The 12512-nt window shown below is 43.2% G+C and overlaps 1 protein-coding gene across 1 annotated transcript; it reads right to left on the bottom strand.

Annotated features, from left to right (window-relative positions):
- Positions 1-6972: 6972 nt before the first annotated feature.
- BCL2A1 (BCL2 related protein A1) lies at positions 6973-12086 on the bottom strand. Its single transcript, XM_053364934.1, has 2 exons — positions 11557-12086; positions 6973-7353 (listed from the first exon to the last, which is right to left on the bottom strand). The coding sequence occupies exons 1-2, from the start codon at positions 12079-12081 to the stop codon at positions 7246-7248; spliced, it is 633 nt and encodes a 210-aa protein (XP_053220909.1). The 5' UTR covers positions 12082-12086; the 3' UTR covers positions 6973-7245.
- Positions 12087-12512: the final 426 nt, after the last annotated feature.

Here is a 12512-nt window from a genome sequence, read left to right as displayed (position 1 = left end):
GACCTCTCTGGAATCGGTCACGCACGCACGCATGCACATAAATGTGTAGATCTCTTCTCAATCCGGCCCACGGACGGTCCAGGAATCAGCGTGTTTTCACATGAGTAGAATGTGTCCTTTTATTTAAAATGCATCTCTGGGTTATTTGTGGGGCATAGGAATTCGTTCATTTCCCCCCCTTCAAAATATAGTCTTGCCCACCACATGGCTGAAAAAGGTTGCTGCCCCTGCTATAAGGACTTTATTTCAGCTTGCTGGAGCAAATTCAGAGTTCATTGTTTCCAGAGCATTGCATGAGCCTAGGGTCCAGCCTGAATTTCATCCCACTTTGCCTTGTATCAAGTCTGAACCTTGTCTTGTCTTCTCACCCCTGTTGGGCCCTGCCCTGCCTCACCACACTGCCGAGTGGGGCAGTTCAGATCTAGATTTCCCAGGCAGAAGCTGCCTGGTTCGTCATTGTTGAGGATGTCTTGGGTTCATGTTAGCAAAAGTTGGACAGTACGTGTGTGTGACATCACAGGCATGTGACGCTGCCCCCCCAAAAAAAATCTTGGGTCCAAGCCGGCACCTCTGCCTTTTACTCAGATTTATCTGTCTGCAGTGCACGTACGACAAGGCTACAGAGCAATAACAGTTAGGCAAGAGTAGGGTGGTGTGAGATAACAGTTTGGGGAAAGGAACTGGCAGCCACAAAGGAGCCCTGCACAAAATGAACTCTTGTGACAGTTTCCTGCGACAGCACAGCTTCGATGGGGAAATGAACATCCTTCCCCGAAAAATTTCCACATTTTGGCAAGGTGAAGTGGTGCTGCTGACACAGGCGGTATTTATGTCCTGTTCTAAACGTGGATTTTGCTGGCGCAGAAAACTTCAGGATAGAAATGTGACTCCTACAGTTCTGTCTCCCAGACAGCAGGGACTTGCTGAAACATAATGGCATTCATTCAGTTTCGGCCCCTGAGAGAAATGCAGCTTTCTCAGGAGAATGACATTTGCTCCAGAGAAAGAAAACCTCTTGGATTTGCACCCTAACTCTTTCTGGCAACAAGGCTGTTCCATATTTTAATGCACTACAGCCAGCCATGATGCCTGATTCCTTTCTAAAGCAGATTGTAGGGTCAGTGGGAACTGTATTACAACCCAGTGTGAACTGGATTGCAAACTTTAAAACAACAGCCTTGCTGTGTATGCTAAGGTGATCAGACCTGAGGCACACAGCCCTGGTACTTTCTTTGCAAAGGAATGAAATAAGAATAAGAATTTTATTATTTATACCCCACACATCTGGCTGGGTTTCCTCAGCCGCTCTGGACAGCTCCCAACAGAATATTAAAAACACAATAAAACATCAGACATTAAAAACTTCCCTAAACAGGGCTGCCTTCAGATGTCTTCTAAAAGTCAGATAGTTGTTTATTTCCTTGACATCTGATTGGAGGGCGTTCCACAGGGTGGGCACCACCACCAAGAAGGCCATCTGCCTGGTTCCCTGTAACCTCACTTCTCGCAGGGAGGGAACCGCCAGAAGGCTCTCGGAGGAGGACCTCAGTGTCCGGGCAGAACAATGGGGGTGGAGACGCTCCTTCAGGGATACTGGGCCGAGGTTGTTTAGGGCTTTAAAGGTCAGCAATAACACTTTGAATTGTGCTTGGAAACATACAAGGATTTAACGATAAACAACCAGACCAAAAATGAAAGTTCCAAAGCTTGCATTCCTAAACAAAAATTTTACACATCTAGGGCATCGTTTACCTTATGCAGAGTAACCCCAAAAAAAGGAAAAGAGAAATTTGAGTGAAGGAATTACCCTACCTAGGCAAACTTATCTCCAATACAGACACAAAGTATCTGAGCTAAAGATCCTTGTAACAATCAAAATTAGGGATGGGGTGCAGGAGTAAGACATGAGAGAAGGAGGTGCCTACAGATACATTCTGTCTTGGGGTTTCCCTGTATATCCTCGGAGTTGGCATTGAGACAGAACTGCCTTTATGTACGCTTGGGAGATGAACTCCCATCTCACACAACCCAGAACACCATAAAGTTGCACAAGCAGAAAACCATTGCCAAAATACAGGTTTATCTCAATATTGCCCTCTGCACATGCATGGGAGCATCTGTTACATAGGTCCAAGGAAGTAGCGAAGTCCCAGCAGATGTGACTGGCTTGAACTTCACATCCACTGCCCCAGCCTTCCTTGTTTGCTTCAGGTTCTATAAGCGAGAAACATTCGCACACTTAACTAAAAGTAATGTTGCCTGCTGAACAGCTGCCCAGATATTTCTCAGCTGTATGAATTTATGCATCTTGGCAGCACTGTTATCTCTCAGTTAGCACACGCTGCTCTGCAAAACTAGCAACTTAAATTTTCAGTCTGAACTGGATTAAGAGCACAACTTTACTTAACTTTAAAAAATAAAAGGACACAGTAGAATGAAGGGTCTAATATATGTTTTCTACGTAATAAAATAATTATTATATCATAAGCATAGATGTCTCTTAACATAAGCGTCGACCGACTGGGTTGCCAAATGCAAAAGTTGCCCTGGTGTTTCTTCTTTATTGTTGTTGTTTAGTCGTTTAGTTGTGTCCGACTCTTCGTGACCCCATGGACCAGAGCACGCCAGGCCCTCCTGTCTTCCACTGCCTCCCGCAGTTTGGTCAAATTCATGCTGGTAGCTTCGAGAACACTATCCAACCATCTTCTCCTCTGTCGTCCCCTTCTCCTTTTGCCCTCCATCTTTCCCAACATCAGGGTCTTTTCCAGGGAGTCTTCTCTTCTCATGAGGTGGTGGCCAAAGTATTGGAGCCTCAGCTTCACGATCTGTCCTTCCAGTGAGCACTCAGGGCTGATTTCCTTCAGAATGGATAGGTTTGATCTTCTTGCAGCCCATGGGACTCTCAAGAGTCTCCTCCAGCACCATACAGTAATTCAAAAGCATCAATTCTTCGGCGATCAGCCTTCTTTATGGTCCAACTCTCACTTCCTCTCCTTTATTAGGGTAGCGAATTTTTTATAATCCTGTTTAAATAATTCAAGTTGCGATGTAATTGCGGCCCTGGGGTGGAGCTTTGCAGCAGAAGTCTATGGTCCAGCTCATCATGAAAGAGCTGCACCAAAAAGAATGCGGTCCTTGACGGGGAAAAACCTGGCTCACCCGGATAAATGGAGTATGACCATTGGGAGCATTCTCTGAGGGAATTATGGTTTGAGTTTTCTTGAATAAGGCTGTGAATGTACCATACATTTAAGGCACGTTTCTCCACACCGACCCAAAGGATCTTGGGAACTGTGGTTTACCCTTCACAGAGCACCCTTCTTAAACTACAGTTTCCATGATTTTTTCAGTTGGGGGGCATGTGTGATTTAAATGTAGAGTGTTTAGTGTTGTTTACACAGCCTAAGTTACAAAATGGTGGAAGAGGAATTGGCTACAGCAGAACTATGTTTCGTGGTTAGGGATTAAGGTATTTGGAAAGCAAAAACAGAGCAGCTGAAATTGTTTTTTAAAATGTAAACCTTCTTGAAGACCTGGTGGATATAAATAATAAGTTGTGCAGGCCTAGTTTGAACAATACATCAGTTTGGTAAAAGATAACACTATTTCTTTGATTTTAATCCAGGAGAACCTTGCTTGTGGTCTCAATGGACCATTTTACTGATTAGCTAGACTTTCTGTATTTAAGCCCAGGTCTTATAGATGAAAGTTAAAGTTTATATATGCTTTAGCTGTATATTTCTTGTTTAAAAGCTGGAAACAAAGTCTTGCGTTCTATTTTGAATCCACAGGGTCTTAAAATGTTAATTACACATTACGCTGCCCACAGTTATTTGTTTCTTAAAGTTGAAGGAATTTCCCTCATGCAAACTGAAGGCTTGTACCCCAGTGTACTTGATCATACAAATTTCCAAAAATGTGGTATGATTGTAACTTGAAAAGAGATTGTACCTTATGAACACACAAACATACAGTCCTGACTCAAGTTGTTCAAGTATTTTCCTGTTGAAGACCTAGCCAAGTGAATACATACTGAAATGGTGGTCTAAAAAATTGGTGGGGGAGGAATTTGCATTTTAATTAGAAACTACCTAAGTCACACTTTTTGACCCAATACACAAAACAAGACACAACTGTCCTTCAAAATTCACGCTTCTCTGAATCTTGTGGCGCAGTTCTGCAAACAGAAAATGTGTACAAAAATAGTATGTTTTTTTGAGGGGGGGGGACTCTGAAATGCTGGGCCTTTTTTTAATGAGGATCCCACTCCTCAAAGTTGTAAACTGCTGGAGAAATGTGGCTGGAAAAATGAGAAATAGAGATATCAACAAGTATTCTGTCTTAGAAAATTTCCAGTGTGAAACCTTTGCCTCTCTTTTCAAACAACATTTGGCAATTCAAAATGGAGGGAAATGCAATAGCATAGCATCATAACATGGAAACAAGGATTAGAGTTGCTTAATCTCAACCTAAGGCTGAGTTATGTTGTTGTCTAGTCTGTCGGTTAAAGGTTAAGCCGAAAAGTACAGAATTTAGATTGGCAGAACTGGATGAACTTGGCTTCCAAACGCTTCCTCCTGTTGCAACTCCTCCAGTTTAATATTTTACTTAGCACCAGTTGTGCTGGGGTCCGCTTGCAAAACACAGAAGTGGAACAGCAACTGCCTCGAGGAGGTTACGCTATGTCACAATGCTTCTCACCCAGGGCCGGATTTCGGTTTGATGAGGCCCTCAGCTACTGGCGGTAATGGGGCCCTTTATATGTTCAGCTGTCCTTTGTCAACAACAAATTGTCACTCTTCTTTGTGTTGAGTATATGCTATATAGTAATTTATGGACCTAATGGGTATCTAAAGCCATTTGCTCAGAACAAAATATGTATTTTATCAAAGTACAGTGGTACCTCAGGTTAAGTACTTAATTCATTCCAGAGGTCTGTTCTTAACCTGAAACTGTTCTTAACCTGAAACACCACTTTAGCTAATGAGGCTTCCTGCTGCTGCCGTGCCGCCGGAGCACGATTTCTGTTCTTATCCTGAAGCAAAGTTCTTAACCTGAAGCACTATTTCTGGGTTAGCGGAGTCTGTAACCTGAAGCGTATGTAACCTGAAGTGTATGTAACCCGAGGTACTACTGTAATTGTTGAACTGAAATACAATTAAGAAGTACTGTATTTTTTCGTGTATAACACGCCCCCATGTATAAGATGCCCCCTGTTTTTAGGGGCACTGTCAGATGGCAATGGTGGTTGCTCGTGAGTAACCAGTCAGGACTCCGACCTGCATTTTACAGGTTTTATTTTGGTGCAAAACTATTTACAGTGCAGAGCCACAAGTTCACGTCTGCCTCAGTCGCTAGCAGAATCCGGGAGTGGTTGTTTCCAGGACCTCCCCCAACATAATAGCTTAGTCACCCCCAGCCTCTTCCTTCCTTCTTTGCGTTTTACACCTCTGCGCAGGGTGGGCGATGGAAGGGGCGTGCTTCCCTCCTGGTTGGCTTGGCCAGGAGCGGTGCTGAGGCTCCCAGCAGCATCCTCTGGTCCTTTCCCTCCAGAAGCGGTGCTGAGGCTCCCAGCAGCATCCTCTGGTCCTTTCCCCTCTTCCCCGCTGGAGGTGTGGCTTTCCTCACCACAGGAAGAGGAACTGCTTCGCAAGATTTTCGGAGGTTCCCTGTAACCCAGCTGCCCCTCTGCTTCCCTATTATTGTTGTTATGTTATTGTAATTCACTACAAAACATTGCAGGCAGGTGCATATATTGTTTCCCCTTAACGAATGGCAAGGCTAGGGGGAGCCAGATTCTCCCCATAGAAGAAGCATGTGAGTAGGGGAGGGTTAGCCCTCTGTTACAAGGTCAGAACAGAGGCTGCCCCCCACTGCCTGGGTTAACAGCCGTAGAAAGAGAGTCCCTGTGGGTGAGGACGTTTGGCCCTGCAAACTACAGCTCCCATCAGCCCCAGCAAGCATAGCCAGTGGCCTGAGATGATGGGAGTTTTAGTTCGGCAGCATCTGAAGGGCCAGAAGATATTTCCCTATCTGCCTTGCTGGGACCTACGAAGTTCCAAGTTTTCAGCCACTTAAAACTTTCAGCCACTGAAGTTCATGGTTTCAGCCATTCTGTTTTACATGTTTCCCCACCCTTCAGCAAGCCAGTTTTCTGTAACCACCTGAGCACGCTCAGCCGTCAGTGAATTGTTTTTGGGACTCCCCTCACTAAGGGTTTTCCCCCTATAGATTTTCATACTTCTACACACATTGTGCTTCTGCAAACTTCTGTTCCCCTAAGCCTGCTGATATCTTCCCCTTGTGCGTAGGTGTGCCAGTGGAATAAGCATCTTAAACATTTGGGGGATGTGGTCAACTAGCGTGTACTCAGGCAATGGATGGCCATGACTGAGGTTCACAAATCTCAGTGGGTCTAACTCTGAGTAGAAGTAAGTTGCATGTTTACCTTTGGAACGTTGGGAGTGAAGTAACAAGGCTTGTTATAAGTAGGGTTGCCATGTTTCCTAAAGAGAAAATCCGGACACAAAAGCTTGCAGATTCTCAAAGACAAAATGAAGTTTTGGAGCTATTTTTAAGGAAATGCATAAAAATCTACTGGTAGTTAAGTGATTTCCTCCCAGCACTGCTTCAGACTGCTGTATTCTGGCTATGTCCAGAAAATTCCAGACATATGGCAGCCCTGCCTGGACCACTGGGAGGCAGTTGGCAGAAAGACATCATATTTTTTCCCTCGCTGATCCCTTCTTGAGTAACTAACTGCCTGTAGATCTTCTCTCAAGCTTTACTTCCTTCTTACTGCTTCTTCAGTATTAAGTGTTGGACTCTCTTTTTGTAAGTTGGTTCTCAGAATGGCCTTGTTTGCCAGGAGTAAGAAACCTTTCTTTATTCTTTCAACCAGCAGTCTTAATGGACTATTTATTTCTGCTCTCCTCCGGTATATACACACACACGGAGAGAGACCATTTCAACTTGATTATTTGAGAAGATTTAATGTAATCTGAAGGAAGCTGTCCGTGCATCATGCGATAACAGTTCTGATTTACCGTGAATTGTATCAGATGCAATGTTTCCAACACAGGCATACAAAAACATAAATAAATAACAGATAAATAAGTTTGGAAACGGGAAGGAAGAAGTGCTCCCTTTGGCTCAATAAGGCAGTCTCGGTTTTCTAATAGCAGGAATCCTTCCCGGAAGGCATGGTGATATAAATATCTGGTGGTCACCGAGGAACCAAGTTTGTCAGTAATATTGACTGAAGAACGAGAAAGCGGAGATGAGTTTTGTCTTGATGTAGTGCAAGGCCAGCCAGGGACTCTTCTCTTCACCCAACTTTGCAAGGAAGTTGTCCTGCAGTAGGGGAGAAGAATAACATTCTCGTTAGGGGTCACTTTATTATGACAAAGTGCTGTTTGCTTCCCCGTACCAAGAGGGCAAATTGGTTTGAAGGAAAGTGCTCAGATTATCTTTCTTTTTAAGCCAAGAATATTGCAGGACAGTGCTACCTCGGGTTAAGTACTTAATTCGTTCCGGAGGTCTGTTCTTAACCTGAAACTGTTCTTAACCTGAGGTACCACTTTAGCTAATGGGGCCTCCTGCTGCCGCCGTGCTGCCGGAGCACGATTTCTGTTCTCATCCTGAAGCAAAGTTCTTAACCTGAGGTACTATTTCTGGGTTAGCAGAGTCCAAGCGTCTGTAACCTGAAGCATCTGTAACCCAAGGTACCACTGTACCCACTGTTGAATAGTGGAAAAGATGGACGAAGGCCACAACTCTGTTGGATTCATAGCTCTTTATTGCAGCAGTTAGAACTACTCCTGGAAACAGACTGACTGCAACCTAGCTGACTGCTTTATATAATACTATGTAACTTGAAACAGTAACAACTCACAACTAGCTAACCAATCAGCGACAGTTTCAATCCTTCATTTACATACTGGTGGCCCTGAGTGAGAACTGCCACTAATCATTCTCTCTCTGCTAGCACAAGGGGTCCTGCACTAGTAGACAGGCACATTTTACATTGCAGGGTAGAGGAATCCAATGCGATAGTCATGCTAACTCATTGTGCAACGGAACACACAATCAATTGTGCAATAAAGTTACCAGCGACCTGCTTATAGACTCTCCTGGACACGGATATTCTGCTGGTGCAAAACATTTCGCAAGTGGGAAAAATATACTGCTGGGCGGGTTTGCCTTCGGCAGGAAGAGAACAGCCTTCCCCTGTTGTTTTGCATATAGCGTGTGGAAATTCAGAGCTAGGCTGTCTCCAAAGCTGGAGGTTCTATTCAGCTATCATGGCTGGAATAAAAAGTTAGCTTCTGTGAATTTGTCAGATCTCTTTTTTTATTAAGGCGATTCAAGCCAAGCCAGCCAGCAGCAATTGTGGTATGGTAATTGAATATAGTAAGGGATGCGGGTGGTGCTGTGGGTACCACTCCGGCGGGAAGGTAAACGGCATTTCCGTGCGCTGTTCTGGTTCACCAGAAGCGGTTTAGTCATGCTGGCCACATGACCCAGAAGCTGTACGCCAGCTCCCTTGGCCAATAAAGCGAGATGAGCGCCGCAACCCCAGAGTCGGTCACAACTGGACCTAATGGTCAGGGGTCCCTTTACCTTTACCTAATTGTATATATTGGGTGAAAATTTGCTTTATTTTATCTGTCCTGCTTATCTCCATTGCTTGTCTCTTCAATTTAAAGTTCAAGCAACAACCGAATGATGCACAATCACGCACGCATGCACTGAACCCAGAAGTAGCCCCAAAACAGATAAAAAAAGGGACACGACAGGGGTGCCCAATCTCCCCATTGCTTTTTATATCGGTCCTGGAGGTTTTGCTGAATATGATTAGAAGGGACCGGTTGGTTAAAGGTATACAGGTCGGAGCCAAACAGTACAAATTGAGAGCATTTGCAGATGATTTAGTATTGACGTTACAGGAGCCAGAATCTAGTACGAAAAGGGTTTTAGAATTAATTCAAGAATTTGGTCAAGTGGCAGGATTCAAATTGAACAAGTCAAAAACTAAGGTTTTAGAGAAAAATTTAACACCGATTGAAAGAGAGAGGTTTCAGAATGAGACAGGTCTGACTGTGGTCAAGAAAGTGAAATACTTGGGGATTAACATGACAGCAAAAAATGGGAACTTATTTAAAGATAATTATGAAAAATGTTGGTCAGAAGTGAAAAAGGATCTAGAAATTTGGTCAAACTTGAAGCTTTCCTTGTTGGGCCGAATTGCAGCTATAAAGATGAATGTTTTGCCTAGAATGCTGTTTTTGTTTCAAACACTGCAAATTGTGGACAAGATGGATTGTTTCAAGAAGTGGCAGAAAGATATCTCTAGATTTGTCTGGCAGGGCAAGAAGCCCAGAATAAAATTTAAGATATTAACTGATGCAAAGGAAAGGGGTGGATTTGCCCTGCCAGACTTTAAGCTTTACTATGAATCAGCAGCATTCTGCTGGTTGAAAGACTGGCTGCTTCTTGAGAACACAGACATTTTGGATTTAGAAGGTTTTAACAATGTTTTTGGGTGGCATGCATATTTGTGGTACGACAAGGTTAAAGCACATAAAGCATTTAAGAACCATATTGTTAGGAAAGCTTTGTTCAATGTTTGGATAAGATATAAGGATTTATTGGAAAATAAAACCCCAAGGTGGCTGTCACCAATGGAAGCAAAAGCCCAGAAAAAGCTCAATATGGAGGCCAAATGGCCGAAATATTGGGAAATTTTGGAACAAGAGGGAGATAGACTAAAACTGCAGAGCTTTGAGAAACTAAAAAACAAAGTGCGAGATTGGCTTCATTATTATCAGATAATGGAGGCATATAATTTGGACAAGAAAATTGGCTTCCAGGTGGAAAAATCAAAATTAGAAACAGAACTGTTAGAACCCAAAACTAAGATTTTGTCAAAGATGTATAACTTGCTGTTGAAATGGAATACTCAGGATGAAACGGTGAAATCTGCTATGATTAAATGGGCACAAGATGTTGGACATAACATTATGTTTGCTGACTGGGAACAGTTGTGGACCACAGGTATGAAATTCACGGCATGCAATGCCTTAAGAGAGAATATTATGAAAATGATATACAGGTGGTACATGACCCCAGTCAAGCTTGCAAAAATATATCATTTGCCCGATAATAAATGTTGGAAATGTAAAGAAACTGAAGGTACATTCTTTCACCTTTGGTGGACGTGCCCAAGAATTAAGGCTTTCTGGGAAATGATCTATAATGAAATGAAAAAGGTATTTAAATATACCTTCCTGAAGAAACCAGAGGCCTTTCTTCTGGGCATTGTCGGCCAATTGGTGCCAAAGAAGGACAGAACTTTTTTTATGTACGCTACAACAGCAGCAAGAATACTTATTGCAAAGTATTGGAAGACACAAGACCTACCCACTTTGGAAGAATGGCAAATGAAGGTGATGGACTATATGGGATTGGCAGAAATGACTGGCAGAATCCGAGACCAGGGAGAAGAGTTGGTGGAAGAAGATTGGAAGAAATTTAAAGACTATCTACAGAAATATTGTAAAATCAATGAATGTTAGAATGATGTTGGATTGAAATTACGGTAAGTGGTTTCCAGCTGTAATGCTTTAAGAGAATATGAAAAAAGGATTATAAATAGGTAATAATATAATGGTAAGGATTTGCTGAACCAACAATTTGTGGTGGAATACAAAAAAGGGAGGTATGAGGAGGTCCGGGAAACAAGTTAAAGGAAAATAAGCAATGGAAAATTTATGTGTTTTTAATTATTCTTATTTTCTATTTTTGTTATTTATCTGTTCTTTCCTTTTTTTCACTTTATTGTAATATTTTAAAAAAATCTTAATAAATATCTTATAAAAAAAAAAAGAAGTAGCCCCAAAACTTCATAATGGTGTCATGAAAAGGAGTGGAGCAGGGCTAATGGAGCGGGCTTATGCACACTCGGCTGACACATGTGGGGGTCCGGAGCACAACAAGGATTGCCTGTATTATAGAGAAGCATTGTAACAAAACACCATTTACAGTGCCAGCACTTGGCTATTGTTGTGCGACCTCAGAAAGCAATACAGTCGTACCTTGGTTGTGAAATGCCCTGGAAATCGGACATTTTGGCTCCTGAACACTGCAAACCTGGAAGTGAGTGTTCAGGTTTGCGAACGTTCCTTGGAACCAGAACATCCGACGGGGCTTCCGTGGCTTCTGGTTGGCTGCAGGAGCTTATGCTGATTTTAACCCTCAGTGTCTGAGGGGGGAGGAGATGGTCTTTCAGGTATTTGGGTCCCAGTGCCAGATTAGCAAACTGAGTAGGCACCTTTTAGGAGCCCCGCAACAACAGAGCGAACTAATATTTGATACTGAAAGAAAATGACAAACCAGCTTTCTTAGTTCAATGTGAGGGGTTGGGTGAGATTTTGACTGCCTAGGGGCCTCCACGGGGCTTAATCCAGTACTATAGGGACCCAAGTCATTTAGGGTTTTAAACAATGCCCAACTGAGGATGAGAGCTAGTAACCAAAAACTAAGCAGCAAACTTACCCAGCCTCCATTTTCGCTGATCCACGTAGCTTTGGTGTTTATAAATTCAGTGACACAGTGGCAAATCGGTTCCACGTTTTCTCTTGTCAAAGGAACTCCGTGCTGTTGCAACTTCTTTGCGATAATTCCCGCGAAGACGAATATTGTCAAAATCCGTCCCCAGTTGGTGTTCCCGTCGGCAAATTCCTGTGCCATCACCTGGTTGAAAATGCCGCTGGCCTCCTCGACAGAACTGATTTTGATGGAGCGCCAAAGTGGCTTTATCTTCACTTCCACGTCTTCCTGAAGCGAAGGTGCTACTCTTGCCAAAACTTGGGCAACTCGACTCGGAGCAGCGTCCAATTCAGCATCCTCACAAACGTGTTTCAAGTAGTCTTGGACCAAAGTGTAAACAGACTGCAACTGGTTGTTTTCCATTGAGAAATGAGCACAGAGGGCAAAATGCAAGCTTTGACCTCGACAATACAGCTTCAAATGATTTTCAGGTTGCTTGAGAGCTGAACTTAGTAACTTCAGCCTTTTCATGCAATGGTTTCCTCAAAGGGGGTGGGGTGGAATTTTTCTCCACGCTTTCAAGAAAGTCCATTTGCATGCAGCTTGTGGCTAGGAAATGGAAGTTTCCAGCGTGGGAAAAAAAACAGGTTTCTAGCTTAGACTTCCCCTAAAATGATTTATGAGTTCTCTAAATGCAGATAGAGGAACTGTTAAAAGTTACAACACAGTGGAACCTCGGTTGTCAAAAGTAATCTGTTTTGGAAGACTGTTTGACTTTCGAAACGTTCAACAACTGAGGCGCAATGGGTGGTCGGCAAAATCCATTGAAAAAATGGAGAAACATTCCTCAGAAGACATTTGACATCCGAGGCACATTCGAAAACGGAAGCATTCACTTTCGGGTTGTCGGTTTTCGGAAGCCGAAATGTTCGACTTCCAAAGCGTTCGACAACCGAGGTTCC

This window comes from Podarcis raffonei, chromosome 14 (assembly GCF_027172205.1).
Source record: "Podarcis raffonei isolate rPodRaf1 chromosome 14, rPodRaf1.pri, whole genome shotgun sequence".
NCBI lineage: Eukaryota > Metazoa > Chordata > Lepidosauria > Squamata > Lacertidae > Podarcis > Podarcis raffonei.
Note: the sequence above shows the minus strand (reverse complement) of the source record. Positions and strands in the feature narration are given on the sequence as shown.

What these genes read in the sequence shown, in the direction of transcription:
- BCL2A1 (XM_053364934.1), bottom strand. Translation starts at nt 12,081, where the DNA reads ATGAAAAGGCTGAAGTTACTAAGTTCAGCTCTCAAGCAACCTGAAAAT. An exon ending in TCAGCGAAAATGGAGGCTGG is followed by an intron (nt 7,354 to 11,556) that starts GTAAGTTTGCTG and finishes CCCCTACTGCAG; the next exon opens with GACAACTTCCTTGCAAAGTT.